This window comes from Mesoplodon bidens (genome assembly GCF_964165515.1).
Source record: "Mesoplodon bidens genome assembly, chromosome: 16".
Classification (NCBI taxonomy): Eukaryota; Metazoa; Chordata; class Mammalia; order Artiodactyla; family Ziphiidae; genus Mesoplodon; species Mesoplodon bidens.
The window spans coordinates 23782503-23804206 of record NC_138173.1 but is presented as its reverse complement, the minus strand read 5'-3'; the positions used below and the strand labels follow the sequence as shown (position 1 = coordinate 23804206).

The 21704-nt window shown below is 39.5% G+C and overlaps 1 protein-coding gene across 4 annotated transcripts in view; it reads left to right on the top strand.

The window, feature by feature from the left end:
- TPD52 (tumor protein D52) overlaps positions 1-21223 on the top strand; it is a 115607-nt gene extending 94384 nt beyond the window's left edge. For 2 of the 4 annotated variants that reach the window (XM_081258351.1, XM_081258350.1), the window contains exons 3-8: positions 2048-2196; positions 3815-3916; positions 4952-4978; positions 12609-12650; positions 14739-14787; positions 18427-21223. In XM_081258351.1, the coding sequence (XP_081114477.1) occupies positions 2048-2196; positions 3815-3916; positions 4952-4978; positions 12609-12650; positions 14739-14787; positions 18427-18546 (489 nt within the window). In that variant the 3' untranslated portion in view covers positions 18547-21223. The remainder of the gene's footprint in view (positions 1-2047; positions 2197-3814; positions 3917-4951; positions 4979-12608; positions 12651-14738; positions 14788-18426) is intronic. The other 2 variants (XM_081258352.1, XM_081258353.1) reach the window with 2 other exon arrangements.
- The last annotated feature ends 481 nt before the right edge of the window (positions 21224-21704 follow it).

Here is a 21704-nt window from a genome sequence, read left to right as displayed (position 1 = left end):
TTGCAAGTATTTTCCCCATTCTGTTAGTTGTCTTTTTACTTTCATGATGCTGTCCTTTGAAACACATCAGTTTTAAATTTTGAGGATGTCAATTTATCTATTTTTTCTTTGGTTGCTTGTGCTTGAGGTATCATATCTAAGAGATGTTGCCTAATCCAAGGTTATTAAGATTTACCTCTGTGTTTTCTTCTAATAGTTTTATTGCTTAGGTGTTTTTTTTTTTTTTTTTTTTTGCGATACGTGGGCCTCTCACTGTTGTGGCCTCTCCGTTGCGGAGCACAGCCTCCGGACGCGCAGGCTCAGCGGCCATGGCTCACGGGCCCAGCCTCTCCGTGGCATGTGGGATCTTCCCGGACTGGGGCACGAACCCGTGTCCCTTGCATCGGCAAGCGGACTCTCAACCACTGTGCCACCAGGGAAGCCCCTGTTTAGCTTTTTCATTTAGATTTCTGATCTATCTTAATATTTATGTATGGTCTGACTTAGGGATCCAACCTCATTCTTTTGCATATGGAAATTCAGTTGTTCCAGCACCATTTGTGGAAAAAAAACTACTCTTTTCCACTGACTTATGCTAATACCTTTGTTGAAAATCAGTTGACCATAAATGTGCAGGTGTATATCTGGACTCTTAGTTCTACAACACGATCTTAATTACCATAGCTTTGTAGTAACTTTTCCACTCATTATTCCATAATTAAGGAATTGTTGCTATGGTATTCTGACCTTGAGCTAGGTAGGTATGTTAGCAGCACAATCGACAACAAAAAAGCAGGGAATGTACTGGGTCATGTACTGTTCCGAAAGATTTACAGTGGTCTTTCTTTCTAACTTTCATTAGGGCAAGTGAATACTTCAGGGATGGGTCAAGGGGTAGAAAACTTAACCTTTAAGTCTAGTCTTTGAAGTATCTGAAATTTGGAGTTCAGGTAAAGAGAAATATTAGAAAGCTAACCATGTGCAATGAGAAATATTAGAAAGCTAACCATGTGCAACCCTGTACTTCAGGGCTTCTTTATCCAAGCTTCTACTCTCAGTGTGATCATAGTTTCTCAAACTACATACTTTTTTTAATATATATATATATATAAATCTATTTATTTATTTATTTTTGGCTGCAATGGGTCTTTGATGCTGCACGCAGGCCTTCTCTGGTTCCGTTGAGCAGGGGCTACTCTTCGTTGCGGAGCACAGGCTCTAGGCGTGTGGGCTTCAGTAGTTGTGGCTCGTGGGCTCTAGAGCACAGGCTCAGTAGTTGTGGCGCACGGGTTTAGTTGCTCCGTGGCATGTGGGATCTTCCCGGACCAGGGCTCGAACCTGTATCCCCTGCATTGGCAGGCGGATTCTTAACCACTGTGCCACCAGGGAAGCCCTTAAACTATGTTCCTGAATGAGACTGGCTGGTGGCCTCTTGAGGGTTGGCTGACCTTGGGTTGGGAGCCCATTTCTAACCACCAAGCTGAGGCTGGTCAGTCAGCATCAGCGGGTCCACACCTACAGGACTCTCTGGGGGAGACAGTGTGATTTATTTATGCTTGTGACTTTGGCAGGTACGGAGGCTGACAGTGTGAGCTCCGGTTTATACTAGAGTATAAACTCATATGAAATATGCAAGAAAGTTGGATTTTGATTTGGCATGGTTGTGTGTATGTTGGTGGGGATGGAGATTAGTTTGACTTAATACACAAATGTGAGTTTTTATGGGCATTCAAGCAGCAGTGTTCAGCTGGAAATGCAGACCCAGCAGTCGGGAGAGTGGCTGTTAGAATACTTTGAATATTATCAGTGTGGAAGTTTGAGCCCTCAGCCTCTGTGAGGTAACTGGGGACGATTCAAAATGGAAATATAGAGAAGAGAGGAAAGCAGCTTTACAGGAGAGATCAACATGTAACTGGTTTACGTAACAACATATCATATGTTGTTTTTAAAGAGCCAGATAAATGAATCAAAAATGTTTTAAAATGACTAGAATTTTGAGTATAGTTTTGTGCTAACCATCTTAACTCTTTGAATGACTGTATACCTACCCCAACCGTGTTCCTCACAGGTAGAAGAAGAAATCCAGACTCTGTCCCAAGTGTTAGCAGCAAAAGAGAAGCACCTAACGGAGATCAAGCGGAAACTCGGGATCAATTCGCTCCAGGAACTAAAACAGAACATTGCCAAAGGGTGGCAAGATGTGACAGCCACATCTGCGTACGTTCCCTTGATTCTACATTGTTCTAGAAACTGTGAAGGACACTTTGCCCTTTTTGTCTGGGGACTGGATCGAAAGGCACTGAGGGCGTTTCTGCAGCTTTTCTCTGTACTGCGCACGGCACTGCCCGCTCCACCCCCCGTCCCCCCATTCTCAGGTGTATCTGACCCTTCTCTAACTTCGGTCTGTCCGACTGTTCTAGGGAACAGAAAGAAAACCAGCCTCATACGTGAGTTGAAGAAATAAAACCTAAGCTCTAAAAATGTTACATATCGACTTACCAGATACAGACACGAGTCGCTTCATCCTCAGAATAACCCAGTAGAGTGGGTAGCGATACAGCCCTAGATAAGGAAACAGGAGCAAATAAGTTCTGAGGTCTCAAACCTCTCAAAGTATGGAGGCAGGATTTGAACTCAGGTCGGGCCCAGTACAGAGCCAGTCTTTTTTTTTTTTTTTTTTTTTTTTTTACCCTCTTCTATACCTACCATAAGATTCTCAGGTCACCATCTCTGATGTATGCTGGTGGCAGAGGACCACCCCTCAATCTTTTGGTCTTTTTGGTCACACGGTTTTGATCCGACATTGTCATGATGCAGTTTTGCTTCCTGACACGAGGAGCAGGCTTGTAGTGACAGCCTCCGAACTGTGTTCTCTGTTCAGTCCCATCTGCTGCGCTGGTGACCAGCAACAGTGAGGCTGACTGTATCCTGGCATGACAGCACGAGGGTGACCACCTCCACTTTCTGCCCGTATAAGTAGGCAGTGGGAGACATGCAGGACACCATTCTTTGTATCATCATAAACTGGGTTGTTTTTCTGTTTTTAGTATTCGATCTTGACAGGGTAAGTAAAAATGCCTGAGCATTCCTCTCTACAATGTGGGGATCTGAACCTCTTTTGTGCAAGTACCATATTCTCTCGGTTTTGTTTTAGTTTTTCCCTTCACTAATCCCTGTGTAGATGGGAGGAGGGAGATGGTAAATTATACCTTTGTGCTATAGCAGATATCCCACTCAAGTCATTTGAAGTATTGTACCTTTTACATACCCCGTTGAGAATACACCGGTCCTTATTTGGTAGCTCAACAGATATGCAAAATTGAAAAAAAATCTTTATGCCCCCAAAATTGATTTGGATAATAAAAAAGTACCCATGGGTCCTACCTTGCTTCTGGCCCCTTTTTAGGAGATAAAGTTGTGAAAGACATGTGAGGAATCTGATTTCATTTTTGTTTTATTTAGCTTAAGTGGAAAAGGGAAAAAATAAAGAGATATAATTTCATTCAACCTATGGCTCATTTTGATCTTGGCTCCATGACTATTTTTAGCCCTTACCCGGATTTCTTTGGCCCTGCCTTTATAGGCCTCTATCTTTCTGGCTGTCCTAGAACACTGCAGAAGGTTGTAACTGAAATGATGGTTAAGTAAAAGATGATGTGATGATGCTGACCTGATGGATGTGATGATGCTGACCTGGTGGCCGTGAAGAATTTTAGATGTTCTAAATTTTTTTTTTTGAGAGTTCTCAAGAGGTAGTCGTCACTGAATTCTAAATAACGGATACTGGAAAGGTTAGCTTACTTTCTTTGCTTTGTTCTTTTATAAATTAATATAGGTACAAGAAGACCTCTGAAACCTTATCTCAGGCTGGACAGAAGGCTTCAGCTGCTTTTTCATCTGTTGGATCAGTCATCACCAAAAAGCTGGAAGATGTAAAGTACGTCCTCATTTTTCCTGGCTTAATTAAGCTGAGGCAAATTAAAATCTGTTATCATGGTTGCATTTGTTTCCTGCCTGGTTCTGGCTGATGCTGAATTCCTCTCTGTTTGAGTGAGGGAGGGCATTCCTTCAAACCAGGACCTGAAATGCTTCCCTAAATTCTTTTAGCCATAGCCTTCAAACTGATCATCTTATGAATACATTTAAGGTTGTTGAAAAATTCTGGTTGTGAATTTTGTCCTTTTAGTCGTTCTTGATCACACCGGGTAAGTATGTGTTTGCAAACCTGTGGTTGTGGGCGGAGCCTGGTGTCTGATGGGGATGAGTCCGGGAGCACCGAGTCCTGCCTTCACTTCCAGGAGGTACATCTTTATCCCATAGCGTGCTTACAACATGCTCGTTTGTGCATTGCTGTGTACCATTTATGTTCCTGCCGAGACCCAAGTCTTGTTTTGAGCTGTTGCTTTTTATTTTGTATTTATATTTTCACTGCGTCTGCAGAATTTTCCTGGCCATTTTGGTAAAACCACTTCACAGTGCTTTTGCGTCCACCCATGCCTTGCGCCACCCACCATGTGGATTAAAATAGTGCTGAAAATGACAAATGTGGATTAAATCGTCTGTGCTTCTGTTGGCATGAAAGATTTGTGTTTTAAAAAAAATTCCTTCAGATTGCATGACTTTGTGTTTTCCATTTGTGGGGAAAGTAGATTTTACAACCAGAATTTTGTTGGTTGAATAAGTTTGGCTAATTGGTATTACACTTTGTACCAAAAAAAACAAATGACTTGCTCATTGTATTTGGACTGTTATCATTTTCAACACAATGTAGTAAACACAGCTCTCTTAAACCCTTTTGACAGTTATATATACTTCTCTTAGGTGCTCTCTTTTCTTTCTGCGCTGACTCGATTGTGTAGCCCTTTAGAATTCAGTTAAAACCTTACACAACTTTTAAAAAGTAGGTTATTTAATTGTTTTAGATTTACCAGAACTTCCTTTCTTTTTTAATGCTTACTCTGGCTTCTTGCAGATTGCAAGCCTTTTCACATTCCTTTAGGTAAGGAGAGTTTGAACCATCGCTGCAGCCTAGCTCTCGTTTAAGACAAGTGTGCTTAGATGATGATGCCACATTGGATGGTTGTGTTTGTCCACTACGTAATTTTCTTGCCTTTTGGAATATCTTTTCTCTGGTGCATTCCTGTTTTCAAGGGAGGGTTTCTTGTATACCATGGGTAATGGATACATTAAAAGAAGAATAATTTGACACTGTGCTTCAAAGGGATATGGAAATGATTTTGACATTTTCCTTTTTTTTTTTTTTTTTTTTTTGGTAAAAAGAAGCAGCTTTACCATGGCATGCAGAATTCCTCCCTTTTAATGTCTGACTTTGTTTGTTTGTTTTTTGATGCTTTAATTTCTTTGGTGCCTTTGTCAGGATGTTGGAATCTTCCTTCACCTGGGTCCCATTATGCAGTTGTAATAGACAGCATATGTACTGTCTCACAATGTTAGTCTTCTGTCCTGTACAGGTTACTCTGAAATTTTTCTATTGCAGTAAAATATGCCTAAGGTAAAATATACCATGACTCAGCACTTTTTAGTACTTGTTTTATTAGCTTATAGTGTTTATACTATTTTATTATCTCTTTACACTGGTTGTATTCTATAATTATGCACACAAGAACATTTCATGGTTGCAAAAGGAAAAATAAAGTATATTAGGCCAAAAAAGAACGTACATTAAAAAGATGTCAGCCCAAACCATGCCTTATAGAAGGAATCTTTGTGATATTGAGCAAACCTCTCCTCTCTCTCCCATACAGACTCTCTGATTATCCAATTAGTAGTCAGAGAAAACTAAGGTGGAGGAAGGTCTTTTGAGTGTAAGCAGGAAGGATAATATACTAGTCTCCATCTCTGTTCCTATTAATGTGAATTGTCTTCTCAAGCAGTCACTTGCTGTGGCCTAGCATTGTGCCTTCTTAAGTAATCACATAGGTACTTATAGCTGAGGCTCTCTCTTAATGACATTTAGCCCTGAAAGTCAGAGTAAATCATGGGGATAAACAAACTCTAAGTGTTGAACTATTTTTTTTAAATATTTATTTATTTATTTGGTTGTATTGGGTCTTAGTTGCGGCAGGTGGGCTCCTTAGTTGTAGCTCACAGGCTCCTTAGTTGTGGCTCTCCAGATCCTTAGTTGCGGCACACGGGCTCCTCAGTTGTGGCATGTGAACTCTTAGTTGCGGCATGCATGTGGGATCTAGTTCCCTGACCAGGGATTGAACCTGGGTCCTTTGTATTGGGAGCATGGAGTCTTATCCACTGCACCACCAGGGAAGTCCCTAAGTGTTGAACTATTTAAAGTTTAAAATTGTGCTAAACAACCTAAGAAATCAGTGATAGGAATTGATTCTGTATCTTTGGTGTTCAATTGAAAATGGCCTGGGCTTCCCTGGTGGTGCAGTGGTTGGGAGTCCACCTGCCGATGCAGGGGACACAGGTTCGTGCCCCGGTCCGGGAAGATCCCACATGCCGCGGAGCGGCTGGGCCCATGAGCCATGGCCGCTGAGCCTGCGCGTCCGGAGCCTGTGCTCCGCAACGGGAGAGACCACAACAGTGAGAGGCCCGCGTACCGCAAAAAAAAAAAAAAAAAAAAATCATTTCTAGATCAAGATGTCCTGATTGTAATCTGATTTAATGGGTTCATATGTAATAGAAAATATATGGAAACATATAATAGAAGTATATAAAAACATATACAAAAGAAAACATAAGGAAAACCCACATCTTTTAGATGAGTGAGTCACAGAGGCAAACACTGGCCACGTGCCCCCAAGAGCTGTGCAAGGAGAGGAGCTTGGGCAGCAGATTTGAGCATTTCCATCCCAGCAGCAAGGCCTTGCCTCCCATGGAGATGGATGCAGGGGGCCCCTTTTGGCAAGTGCTTGAATTAGTTGGGTAATCTTGTTAACTACCCTTTGTTCCGAGTCCATGCTAACCCAGCAGACTTGTGGCAATGATTTCGCTCTCTGATGGCATTGCGGATATTTTGCTGACTTGAATAGAGTCAGCAACAGTTTTAATTGTACTACATTATCAATTAATAAGTTAGCACTTGGGATATAGATGTTTGCTGTATGCCTTGGGTGGGTGAATAAGGAAGAGGAAGAAGGGGAGAGAGAGGGGGAGAGAAAAGGAGGGAGAGGGAGAGACAGAGACAGAGATAGAGATGTCTATTTTTGACGCCCTGACAGTTAGGTGTCAGCGGCAGGGAGGCCAAAGGTGGCCCTTTGGGGACAGACAGCTTTTCCCCAAGTGGTGTGGTCATAGTCACTCCTCGTCTGTTGGCTTGTTTTCTACACATACATGGCAAATGTTGACCCATGCCTTTACTTTTTTTGGGAGAAACTTTAAAAGAGCCTTCTCATTTCACTTGCTGTCAGTGTAAACATCAATTTTCATGTTATTAATAGCATGCTCTAATAATTCAGTAGCCTCATTAGTCAAATATTTCTGATATATTTAGGAGGAAATGTAATTAACTTTGCCTTTATCGTCAAAGGAAATTTCTCCTTTTGACATGTGTTGCTTCACGTAAACCTCTAGATATTTTTTTGTTGTTGTTGGTTTTGGACTCATTAAAGTCATTCCAGATAATTCCATTTTGCTGAAAATTTCTTTTTTTAAAAAAAAAAATTTCTACCACTTAATAGGAAAAGAAATGACCTCTTTTCTCTTGTTGTAATAGAGTACCTTTTGATTAGAATTTGAAAAGCTTTAATGAACTTTTCTACCTTTTATGCCCATATTTCCTAATTTTAGTTACTGCAATTATTTATTCATTCTTTCATTCAAAAGTATTTATTGAATGGCAGCTTTGTGCCAGGCACTGTTCTAGACTCCAGGGTTCAAGTTACCAACCAAAATAATAGCTGGGTGAAATTTGAAAGCTTTAAAGAAAATAATATAAAATGAAATAAATATTAATGTGTGTGTCAGTTAAAGCCATCCGTAACAATAATAATGGTGAACTGTGTTTCAGGCATGACTATGTATAGTAGGTGCTATTATTTTTCTGATTTTACAGATAAGGAAAACTGAGACACAGAGAGGTTAAGTGACTTTCTCAAAGTCATATAGCGACGTGGCTGAAGGCCAGGACTTGAACCCAGGCACACCCAGGTTCAGGAGCCTGCACTACCTTCTGCACTGTTCTGCCTCCCCAGAGCAATGATAGTTTAAGACTTAGGCCCTACAGGCACTGTCCAGCAGTTCCTTTGGTTCATCACCTATGATCAAGAGATTATTTTGAGGGCAAAAGGGAATAGTAATACATAGATAAGCTTTCAGACATGTTGACCATTAACTCTTCTTTCTCTATCTTCTGTTTACTACTTCCTTCCTTCTTCTTTTCCCCCTACCCCTCCCCCTTTATTATTAGGTATGAAAAGATCAAACACCTATGTAAGAAACAAGGAAACTTTAAAAAATCAATTCAGCTTTATAAAAGAATAACTTTTCCAAAGTAAGAGTAAATATTAGATTGCAAAGTACTTTGTGTTTCCTGAGTGAGAATCAGGTTGCCCTTTTTTTTTTTTTTTTGCATACGCGGGCCTCTCACTGTTGTGGCCTTTCCCGTTGTGGAGCACAGGCTCTGGACGCGCAGGCTCAGCGGCCATGGCTCACGGGCCTAGCCGCTCCGCGGCATGTGGGATCTTCCTGGACCGGGGCACGAACCCGTGTCCCCTGCATCAGCAGGCGGACTCTCAACCACTGCGCCACCAGGGAAGCCCAGGTTGCCCTTTTTGATTTTTTTTTCTCAGTGTTTTGAGGAACCCAGATTTACATTCCTACTTTGATTATAGGTTACCTTCTTTGAGAGCCAAAATCAAGCTGGAAAAAGTTTTCATAAAGTTTGCTTTATAAATGCTAACTAATCCTCACGATATATCTATTAGAGCCAATTCTGGTCCAGTAGCAACATGGCTTTGTGCTTTTGAAGTTTTCCATATTATGTTTAAACTTCATAGATGATAACAAATCCTCACAATATATCTGTTAGAGACAGTTCTGGTCCAGCAGCAACGTGGCTTTGTGCTTTTGAAGTTTTCTGTATTGTATTTAAACTTCAGTGATGTTGGAGATGATGTGTAAATTGAGGCAAGTTGAAGCTTGTGTAACATTCCGTAGAGAAGCTAGAAATGCAAGGACAGCTGCTCAATTGTTAGATTACAGACTAGCCACCAACAAAGTGGAATTTCATTTAAATAGGGATTGTAGAGAAGTTCAGATAACTGGGTGGACTTGAAATTGATATGTACTCCTTGTTCTTCCTGCTGTAATGGCTACCTCAAAAGTGGGAACACCTCAACTTTGTATTAATTTAACTGATTTCATTCTCTGTTCAGTGAGTGTATTTTTAATCTTTTCTTATTTTGAAATGTAAAACATACAGAAATTCAACTCAGCAATTTATCACAAAATAAACACCTTATTGTAATCATTTCCTTGCTTTTTCCTATACATTCCCACTTAAACGTATTTAGTGGATGTATCCTTCATGGTACTAAAATATTTAAATTCTTTCTCTGCCTTAACTGCTAATTGAAACACAACACCAGCAAGGATGATTTTGTCATGATCCTGTAAAGACCCTAAAGTCCTTTACAAGAGATGCTGCACTGTTTCTTAGAATTCTCAAAGTGTTCATTTTTAACATTCTTTAAGTCATATTATAAACATCATTGGCACCTTCTAGGTACTTATTAACTTAAAGGCCCCAAACTATCATTTCTATCTTGGTTTTCTTGGAAGTGTATTGGTAGTCCTTTCCTATGATAATACTGTAAAAACAAAATATTTTTAAAAATTGTCTGTATTTCCAACATTATTGAGTGTCTTCTCCTGACTGTTTACCCTGTTTGTCAGTTTCCCTCATTCTCCTGATATCCCCTTGCACTGATGCTCCACCAACCATCCTTCTCCTACCTAATCCAGGGAAGATCCCTTGATGAGTCATGCATAAGCTCTCCACTGCCTTCTTGTGTTAATTCGCCATCCTCTGATAATTTCATGTGACTTCGTGACTTTTACAATCCAGTTTTTCAACTTTTATGACCTCAGGCTTGTTTCTTATGTAGGATAATCCGGAATTAATTTTGTGCGCTGGATGTGGGATTGATAGTCAACTTGATGCATCTACAATTCACTTCTATGATCATTCTTTTCACTCTGCGTTTGCCCTAGTCCCTTTTAACTAGTTTGTAGGCTGTTTAAAGGGGCACAGTATCCACAAATTGGCCATTGGAGGAAATGATCTTTTACAGATCTTAGGGAGATCTTAGGGAGAGTCAGTGACTAGAATTAACTGTGCATTTCTGAGATTTATACTTGCTTTATCCACCCATTTTCTCATTTTGTTGATACTGTTGAATTCAATGTGTGAGTCCTTTGGACAAATAATTTATCATATGTTCAGCCATTAAGCACCTTCTTTTGCCAGAATTTGGTAATTTCTGCCAAAATGTTCTAGCAAAGTCTTTTGGTTAGGAAGAATAGAAAACTATGTGACTTCGCTCACCTAAAAAGGGAATGTGTTGCATAGAATGAAAGTTCTTTTGGAATCCAAGGAGAGGAAAGGAAGCAAGCTCAGGCCCCACCCAGACTAGTCCTGCTCATTGAAAAGCTGTTAGAAATCAAGGTAGCTTCTAGAACCCCGAAAAACCAAGAAAGCCATTCCTCTACCACCTGAGCCCTCTTCCCTGAATGGTCATCTCTCCTTCATTTCCTCTGCCTCTCTCTGTGCTTATATGCAATTCTTTCTTTGGGAATTGGTTTCCTCTGCATTCTTTTTTTTTTTTTTTTTTTTTTTTTTTGCGTATGCGGGCCCCTCACTGTTGTGGCCTCTCCCGTTGTGGAGCACAGGCTCCGGACGCGCAGGCTTAGCGGCCATGGCTCACGGGCCCAGCCGCTCCGCGGTATGTGGGATCTTCCCGGACCAGGGCACGAACCCGTGTCCCCTGCACTGGCAGGCGGACTCTCAACCACTGTGCCACCAGGGAAGCCCCTCCTCTGCATTCTTGAAGCTTGTACCTGGTCCCCCCCAATGTCTTCCTCAACGTCGAACACTACATGACTTTCTGGTTCAAGTACCTACCACTAACTGACCAGCAGCTTATAATTACAAAATCCCAGGGTAGGAATCTTAATTATCTCAAATTAATTTTTTTTTAATTTGGTCTAAACAATTTGTAAATTACCAGGAGGTTAGCTCTGGTGGGTGGAACTCTACTGATCCAGTTATTATATTGGTGATGGTGGAAGGTGGCTTTGGGAATGTGACTTACAGAGGCAGCTTTTTCAGAAGGGTCCAAGGAAGGGCAGGTAGCTTTTGGAGTTCTGGTATTGTAAACTAAGAAAGGTGATTTTTATTAATCTCTGTCTTTAAAATATGGATCCAGCACACTGCAGTAAATCAAGCAGGAAAAGAATTAGCAAATCCTCCCAGAATATAGTCTTATATCCAAGGTATCTACCATTGTGATAGGAAGAGAGAATGCTGAGCTACAGTGGATCTTTTCCTGTATTGTGTACAACATTAAGTACGAAGATGTCCAAATATTTTACTGATTATTTGACTGTACGAGCTGTCAGCTTCTTTTGATTCATATCAAGATCATACTCCATACTAATGCAGAACTAGATTTGAGGAGCTACATTGAAACACATTGTCATTTGTAACAACGGAATCTTGGAGAAAACTAAATCATAAACACACACAGTATTTAAATATAATTGAGAATTGAAACCTTGGACTGTCCAGCTTACCCCAAAATGCTGTGTCAGTGATCAAAATGCTAATAAGCATGTTAACAGTATCAGCAGGGTACATACAGTGACTTAGTGAGCCCAAGAATTGAGGTACTTTCATCTTGTGAGGTGTTCTCTATGGGAGATGGCTGGAGGTAGATAACCTTGAACCCAAATGGTCAGTGAACTGCTTTGCCCTTGAATAAAAAGCTGGTCCTGGTAAAACGGGGTCAAATGTTATTTGAATGGCCTATAAGGACATTCAGTTTGAGATGAAGTACAGGTGTCTCTTACTAGAAAACTGGATACGACTACCACTAAGAAGTGATACGTAATTTTAAAGTCACTTGAAGTTGTCAAATAGTGACTTTGAAACCTTCCTGTTCTGATAACAAGTATGTGGGAGAAAAACAACTGCAGGAGCCCTTCAGTGGTCTCGCTTGTGTGTGTGTGTGTGTGTGTGTGTGTGTGCGTGTGTGTGCTTCATTTTTTGAGGGGAGGTGGTGAACATTGGATTAGGAGTCTTAAAGACCCAAGTTCCATTCACGATTGTGCTGTGACCTGTAAATTATTAACTTTTGAGCCTTGATGCTAGATTCATTACAGATACTGGTGAAAGCACTCGACAATTTTCAAAGTGCTATAAGAATGCAAAGTTGATCATTAGCTCTATTAACTGCTAGAATTAAATTGGCTCATGAATAAAAGTAAATTATGTTGAAATAATTTTGATCCCCTCCACCTCAAAAAGCAGGTAATTCTTCATGGTGCCAGAAGAACAAGCTCCTAGAAAACTAAGTTTTGTCTGCTTTTTATAATGTCTAATCACCACTTTACTAACTCCATTTCTATCTCTTTTTAATGCTGCCTCTTAGTATACGGTCCATTCAACACTCAATTAGCATGCCTGCTATGAGGTAAAGTATATTTTTACAAAATATAGTTGGTCTCATATTTTCTTATTTTTTTTTAATCTAGATGTTTAACTTGAACTGTTCTGAAGTAGGAGCTAGAATTCTACTCTAAACAAGCTGTGAAAACTGTCACCAGTTTTCAGTTGCTCTTCCTAACAATGTTAGGCTGGTGTAAGAAATCCATTAAATGTTTGCGATTAGAAAAAGGAATTATTATTTCCTCTTTGTTTTGTAAACCTGTTAAATTGTTTCATATGTGGAATCTGTTTAATTAAAAAAAAGTGAACAGTGCTCATCTAATCAACCTTCTGTTTTCATGGATGTAGGTGTCCCACCTCCTCCGTCTGCATTAGCTTTAGTTACAATCCCCTTTTCTTTCTTTTTTTAATTAATCAATTTTTAAAATTTTATTTTTGACCACGTTGGGTCTTCGTTGGTGTGCGTAGGCTTTCTCTAGTTGCGGCGAGCGGGGGCCACTCTTCATTGTGGTGCACGGGCTTCTCATTACGGTGGCATCCCTTGTTGCAGAGCATGGGCTCTAGGCACGCGGGCTCAGTAGTTGTGGCTCACGGGCTCTAGAGCGCAGGCTCAGTAGTTGCGGTGCACGGGCTTAGTTGCTCTGCGGCATGTGGGATCTTCCCAGACCAGGGCTTGAACCTGTGTCCCCTGCATTGGCAGGTGGATTCTTAATCACTGAGCCACCAGGGAAGCCCCCCTTTTCTTTCATCCTCCCCATTTCTACTTCCCTCATCCCACTGTGACATTTGGAGCCAACTGTGATCTGATTCCAGTGTCCTCTTTCATCAGTAAGCACTTGCAAGTGGCACATTCTATGACCTCACCTAACCTCTCTATAGAGGCAGAGGATTTTTTTTTTTTCCTGCAGTACGTGGGCCTCTCACTGTTGTGGCCTCTCCCGTTGTGGAGCACAGGCTCCGGACGCGCAGGCTCAGCGGCCATGGCTCACGGGCCCAGCCGCTCCGCAGCATGTGGGATCTTCCCGGACCGGGGCACGAACCCGGGTCCCCTGCATCAGCAGGCGGACTCCCAACCACTGCGCCACCGGGGAAGCCCGAGGCAGAGGATTTTTAACAATACATGCTTGGCTTAAACTTTAGTGTACCTCAGAGCTACCTGGAGGGCTTATTAAAAGCCTCTGCCTAGCAGGCCCACATTGAGTTTCTGATTCTGTAGGCCTGGGGTGGCTGAGAATTTGCTTTGCTAACAACTTCCAAAGAGCTACTGATACAGCTGGTCTGGGGACCACACTTTGGGACCGATTGCCCATCCCCACGATGGGAAGGAGGAAACCCCTTGTTCCCTTCTCCTTTTTCATCATGGTAGTAGGAAGGATACTGGAGGTCAGGTGGATAGTATAAAAGCTTTGGAAACCCAGGTGGGAGCGACACAGGTGCTGTGATCCTCCTTAATTCAAATGGATGAATGTGAAGTCACAGGAGAGGCTTCCCGTGGGCTCAGAGAGCTTCTGTCAGTTGGGGCAGCTTTGTGAAGTGGCCAAAGCCACATTTCTGTGCTCCTCCCTTCCTTTTGGTCTCTCCTTTCCCTGTTATGCTGCTCCTGGGAACCAGCATCCCTGGTGAGGAACCTCCTATGGTTTGCTTGTCCTGCTTAGGTGATGTGGGTTCATGTAGAAATCTTGCCAGGCAACGTGAATTTAAACATGAGTTCTAGAGTGTAGCACCTTAACCAGAATCAGACTGATCCAACAGTGGCATTTTCTTATACCGTGACAAGTTGGTTGGGAAAGTGACAGACTCAGCGTTGTCCCTGACTTTGTTCTGTCTCTTCACACATGTACTTGACTCTATCTATATGTCTAAGACTGGCTCTGTTCAAGGAATTGAAAACATCGTTGTAGAAATCTTAGAACAAAATCGATAATCTCACATAATAAAACGTTTGTACGTATGCCTGCACATCTATGGAACAGGTGTCACATATGGTATATGTGTTCTTTTGCTGATTGAGAATAATGGCGAAGAGGAATACAGTCAGCTTAATAATGTTTTCAAAATTGTTGGCTTTTTTGTTCAGTGTTTGTAATTTACTATTTTTCTTTTCTCTCCATAGAAACTCCCCAACATTCAAATCGTTTGAGGAAAAGGTTGAAAACTTAAAGGCAAGTAGAGAAATGAACAGGGTCTTTTGTGTTATCTTGTTTGGTGCCTTAACTTTCTTTGGTGTGGGTAAATTATTCAAATTAGTATTTCCTTCTAAAAATAGTTAAAGAACTTCAATAACTTTCTTTACATTATTTATGGATATTTAAGATGATATATACTCTTTTAATCAATTTTTTTGAGTGTGTATTGTAGCATGGCCAGCATAAGTGCTGAAAAGAAATGTATAATTTTAAAGAACAGTAGTACTTTAGAAGTTTGTGCTGCTTTTTGCATTATTCAAATACTTTTGTAATCGGACAAAATTTAATATAAATCTTATTGTGGAAGATTAAAAATATAGAAAAGTACAAAAAATAAAACACAAAAAAGTGGTCCTACGACCCAGAGACAGTGATGTTGTAGGACTGTGCTGTTACACTTTAAAAAAGAATTAACCAAGTACCTGCTGTATAAAAAAATAAATAAAATTAAATTTAAAAATTAAAAAGAATTAACCGTAAATCATAAACATGTTTCTGTATCATTATTCTTCTTCAATATTATGTTCAGTGGCTGCTTACATAGCCTTATAATGGATATTGTTTGTTCAATCCTTAATTATTGGACATTTTTATTATTATGATGATGCAATGGTGATCATCATTGATAATTCATTGTTTTATTTTTTTGATTGCTTTGATATTGGTGAACGTGGACATTTTCCCATAATAATCAGCTTTATTAATTTGTAAATTGTATTATCTTCAAGATTATATTCAAAACTATAAAATCATCAAGGGTCACAAGTGACCAAAAATGTTGTTTTGTTCCCATCCACTGCCCAGACTTCTCTACAGAGAAGTGCAAAGCCCATATGGTCATTTCTTCCTAAACAAATTCTGGTAGTTACTGTGGATATTTTCTAAGGGTTAAAACTAATATCTTAAAATGTTTTATATAAATCAGCTTTAAAATATTCATATTTTGTCTTTTAGAATTGTAATTGAGTCACTTGCTTTTAAATATATCTTTTTAAAATTACAGAATCAGGGTATGCTTACAGAAAGAAAACCAAACACTGTATCATGATCTGAATCCTTTTTTCTTGCGCATACAAACGCTACTACCCACCTTTTCTGTTTCTACATAAATGTATAAATGTTTTTCAAAAAGGAATCACACTGTACAAACAGTCCTACAGCTTGTTCGTTCAACCCCCCTAGCACGCATGCTCTAATGAACCCACAAACGCAGGCCCCTGTTCTTTTTGCTCACTGATGCTTCTCCAGGGCCTAGAGTAGTCCTTGGCATATCACAGCTACTTAATACATGTTTGATGAGCAAAAAAATACATCATAGTCATTCTCTTAGGTCAGTACCAGAGGCCTGCTTTATCCTTATTAATGCCTAGTCAGGTGTTTGAAAACAAACTGTACGTTGCAAGAAGTCAAGGTTTTACTCTAATTCAGTTCTCAATGTTTTAGGAATACCATAGCCTCTCCTTGAAATCTACCCTGAGCATTAGTTTTTTAAATGACTAGCTGGAAAACCAGGAAAGCCTCAGTTCTTTTGACACTGAAGAAGAGGAGAAACTTCCAGGTCATTTACTGTGTACTTTCCTCCTGAGTATATTCAGACTCTCTAAATTGTAGTGAAATCAGTTTTTTAAATATGACTAGGCACCATTCAAATAAAAATGTATTTTTTAATAGCATAGTGTATTAGACAAATATCACCAAGGAAGCTGTAAAATATAATTGTGTGCTTGGGACGCAGCTTTTCTAACTTACATTGATATTCAGTTAAACATCGGGTCTACATGTATTTACATTTAGATTTTGGATCAAGTCATTAACTGTGATTATTGAGCATTTGCCATGTGCCGGGAGATGAGTATTGGGCACTGGAAATACCATGGTGAGCAATAGGGACACAGACCCTTTCTGAAGATGTTTAGACAATTAAATGGCCAATGAAAATAAACACAGGGTAAGGTGCTATGACAGTGGAAGTCAAGGCTGCAGTGAGGCTCAGTAGTGGGAATTTCTGTCATGCTTGGCAGGAGGGAAGGTCAGAGCGGGCTTCTCAGAGGATGCAGTAATGTAAATGGAAACCAAACCTTTAGGTTGAGGGGAATGTTTGAAGCTTTGGGGCCCCTTTGAGGAACACCAGGAACTTTGCTGTGCTGTGGGGTATTGAGCAGGAGAGGTAGCTAGAGAGATGAGTGGGCCACGTTAAAGAAAGTGTGGCAAGCCACTAAAAGATTTTAAACAACCCGAGTTGCACATTCTTCTGTGCATTTTAGAAATATCACTGTCTGCCCTGCAGAGCTAAGGGGGGAGAGACTGGAGAAGGAGACAAGGTGGGAGGGAGGCATTGTAATCCAGGCCAAAGATGTTGGTGTGGTGAGTTGAGCTAGTGCCAGAGTTGAGAGATGTTTAGACTTTACAAGTGACAGAGAAAAAGTTAGTGATCGATTGGATGTGGAACAAGACAGGGAAGGACCAAGGATAACTCCAGGAGTCTGACTGGGAGTTACTACTGACATTCATGGTCTTAGAATAGAGAAGGGACCAGTTGTGGGGAGGAGTTGCTTTAGGCTTGTGAATTGCAAGAGGTCTTAACATTTTCTTGTAATTAAGGAATGTTTTAATAAATTTAATAAATATACAGTGGATACAAGTCATGCACATTTTTCATGCAATTCAAAGATTTTGGATGGGAGGCCAAGAAGAAATGAGAGAGAAAATTTCAACTAGATTCCGATTGTTAATGAATCTGTGCCCAGTCAAGACTGAGCTAAGAGCAAGGTCAGATGCAAGCCCACTGTGAGTTACATCCTTGATCATTGACTGGTTTCTTAATGTTAGTCAGCTGTCCTGTTGGTCAGTCATGAGATGTAATGGGGGCAGGAGAGGGGGTGACGGTGGGCAGGAAGCATAGATTCATCAGTGTCATTAAGGATGTGTAAGGGTTTTGAAAAGCATACAATAGTATACAAATGCGGGGCAGGTATATTCATTCAAACAAATGTCTATTGACAAACTTTCAGGCCAGATAACTTGGAGTAGTGCTTCACAAACTATAATGTGTATAGGAAGCACCTGGAGATCTTGTTAAAGCCTGGATTTCAATTCTGCAGACGGAGATGGGGAGGCCAGTCTGAGGTTCCAAATGTGTAACAAGCTCCCGGGTGATGTTGAGTCTCTAGGTCCATGTACCACTCTTTAAGCAGCAAAAGGTTAGAAAGTTTATGCTGTAACTGGGAGACATACATATATTTCTTTCCTTTGTTTTACTCAATAATATTTCACAAAGTGTTATCCAAATATAAAGAGTTCAGTAGATACTTTAGCATAATAGGCCTTACAAAATTCGTCAGACAACCTTCCCCATGAAGAACAATAAGCAGATAGGGGAAACAAGTGGAGGGGTAGAATTTACCAATTTGAATATTTCAGCACGGAAACTGTGTAAGTTTTTCTGGGAAACCGCATGGAACATTACAACGGTACTAAATTCTGTACAAATAATCACTGAGCTCTTAGGCTCCTGATTTATTTGTTCTTCAAAGTAAAATTTGAGTTACTTTATGCAGACTCAGCGAAGTTTATGTTTCCTAATGTCTCTTCCTTTTTGAACTTTTATGTTAAAAGTCTAAAGTAGGAGGAACCAAGCCTGCTGGTGGTGATTTTGGAGAAGTCTTGAATTCGACTGCAAACGCTAGTTCCACCACCACGGAGCCTCTTCCAGAACAGACACAGGAGAGCCTGTGAGATTCCTACCTTTGTTCTGCTACTCACTGCCAGATGCTGCAAGCGAGATCCAAGCACATCTTGTCAACATTCATTGCCATGAATTTCCACCAGATGTGCTTTTGTTGAGCTTTACATATTCCTTTGACCAAATAGTTTGTGGGTTGAACAATGTAAAAATATCTTAACCTCTATTCCTGGGAAACACCCTTTTATGTGCATTTAAGGCCCTTTATTTAGAAAATATCATTATAAAAACATATATAGTACCTGGAGGTCCTCACTAGAATGATCTAAGAAGCTGTGGGTTATCATAATTGCTTTCCTACTTTACAAAATTGCTCTGGATCTGGGATACCAGTTTGATTTTTGTCTTCTATACAATTTTCTTTTTTCCTCTTTGAATCTCTGTGTATTTGATTCCTAGGTAAGATCGTTCTTTAAAATTTTCTGTATCCTGGTTATTAAAAGTTTGGGCAAATTGTTCTTCACCTCCAAGGGAAGAACTACCAGGTACAAAAAATATTTTCAAATAAATATTGTTTTGGTGTAAGTTATCTTATATCTTGGGTGTTTGAAGACACCAGACTAAATATTCAATTTATTATGATTTTGTAAGTGACAGTATGTACAGACAGTAATTCAAAATCCTGGGCGACTTGGGAGTGGAGCCCTCACATCCTTGTTTATCACCATCTGTGACAGTAACCATTTCAGTGTCATGGTCATTATGCGTCATGGTTATTGTGCCACTTATAGCTACTTATTTTGCACCAGATTAAAATTTTAGTTTTGGAATAGATTGTAAGTTAATGTTCTGAATCAAGCATATTGTATTATCAGTAGGTTGAAATATGAACACTGTCCTCAAACGTTCAGTTCAAAAGCCTGAAAGATTTTTAGATCTAGGTAGCTGAAAAGTGCTAAAATCAATCACATTAGGGGAAAGATTGTTGTCTTCATTTAATTCATTTAGCAGCATTTACAGTAAGAAGCACACATATGACTAATATAACTTGAAAAAATTTTATACTAAGGGGTTGGTGATAACTCCTGAGGATTTAATGCATTAATAAAAATCAACTCATCATTTTCTACTTACTTGTTTTCAGTGTGTTAGAAATTACAAAATGATACTCTAGATGTTGCCCCCTGCTTTGAAAACTGAGTGTCAGGGTTGAATGAACCAAAGCCTCTGGAAGTTATCTGCATGGAGGCCAAGGTACTCTATTAATTCTAATGGCTATTTACTCATCACCATCTTTTCCTTATGCTGTGTATGGTTATGGCCTACAATGTTGTATTTGTTATTTATCAAGTTGTGATTGTTTTATTATTGTTTATGCCAAATGTTAATTGCCAAGCTTGGAGTGACCTAAAGCATTTTTTAAAAGCATGACTAGATTTACTTTGGGATAAATTATCTTATCCAAATCTGAAAAGCTACAAGTGTTGATTGTTATAAAATATTGATAACATGCTGCCATTCTTGATTGCTGGAGCTTTTGTTAGCACTTCAGATGCAACTGAAACTATGCTCTATTACATGTGAAAAGCTTAATAAATTGTGTATATCAGTAGTATAGGTCTCAATATTTATTATGAGACCAGTGGTCTGGAAACAGCTTGTTGTGTTACATAATCAACTGGTATCTACGCTTTAAAAAAAAAAAGGCCGTTTTTTACCATCTGCTTTAAATCACTGCTTCATGGTATCAGACTACCATAAATTACTTACTTGAAAAGGCTTTAAGGCAAAGGTTGTTGAAGCATTGTCCTAGCGGAGTTGACATGTAGAAATTTGTCTTTTTATAGAAATATTGTGGTTACTCAACATAGCTGTTAAATTATTTTTTCAACCAATTAGTCTTTCAGTTGTTTTTATCACATCTTCTTTTCATCACATTGTTTCTTGGATATCCAGCCCTATTGTTGTCTTTTTAACAAAGCAAAATGGAGAAGATGGCAGTTTCTTTAGTTGAATGAAATATCCTCAAGTCTCCTTACTTTATGAGAGAAATGATAGAAATAGGGTTGGAAGGTGGGATGGGTGTATGTGGGTATTGGTGATGGTTGTAAAAGAATAAACTGGAGAATCACTTTTCTAGACATCTACCTACACTTAATTTAGAAATGATTTAATCTATTGCAGAGTACTCTGCCTCTTAAAAGCAACAAAACAGTAGAGGGAGGATAAATTTAGAAAAATAAACATCGACTTAGAAATATTATTCCAAGTAGTCTTTGTGGAAGATTAATATTATGAATTCACAGACATTTAAGCAATTTAGAACACAGTAATTACTAAGAACAGCAGAAAGGGGTCCCGGTCATTCTACTGTGTTTTGTGTTTGACACTGGAAAAACATAGCAACAAGAGTGAAATCTCAGATATTTACGGATTCAAGAAGTGTGACAGAAGAAAATAATTCCTGAAATTATCCCCTTCTTACAAAGGAACTCCTTAATTTATGGAGTTTGTGGGAAATAAAGCAAGAATTCTCACACCTGTGAGGCCAAAGTAATCAGTGGAAGAGAGGAGAAACCATTGGATTATCCTAGTAGTAACTCAAAATATTGAAATAGAGAAAAAACATGTTGAATTTAGACTCACTACTTCTGGATCTGTTAAGGAAGAGATACTACTATTTTTTTTTGTATAGTATTTGAAAACAATAAAAATTCTATAATTTGGGCATGGGTTCTTTTGTATTACCTATCTGCTGAGGAAAGGGGGTAAATCCATTAATTATACAACTTCTCTCCAGACCCTTCATATCCTGGGTATAGAAAGAACCAGGAGCAGCTGTATGGACTCAGTGTATCAAACAAAAACGCTACATGCTGACTACAAAAAGACATTTGTAAGTGACTATTTGCTGTATTTGTGCCAGAGAGGCTGCATAAGGCCCTATATCAGGATCGCATGTGTTTCTTTATAGCTCTTAAGACCCAGATGAAAAATCAGATTTTTGCCCATAATGGGGAGACATTTGGCCATTAATTAGTGGCTGTCCCATTGTACTTGGATTAATTACAGAGGCCATATTGGTTTACAGTTAATAATAAAGCATTTTCACTTTTAAGTAAACCTACAATCCATAGATTTCAATTTCCACGTTCTGATTGTGAAATAGAAATGAACCAAAATCAAAATGAGCCAAAAGAACTCACTTTTA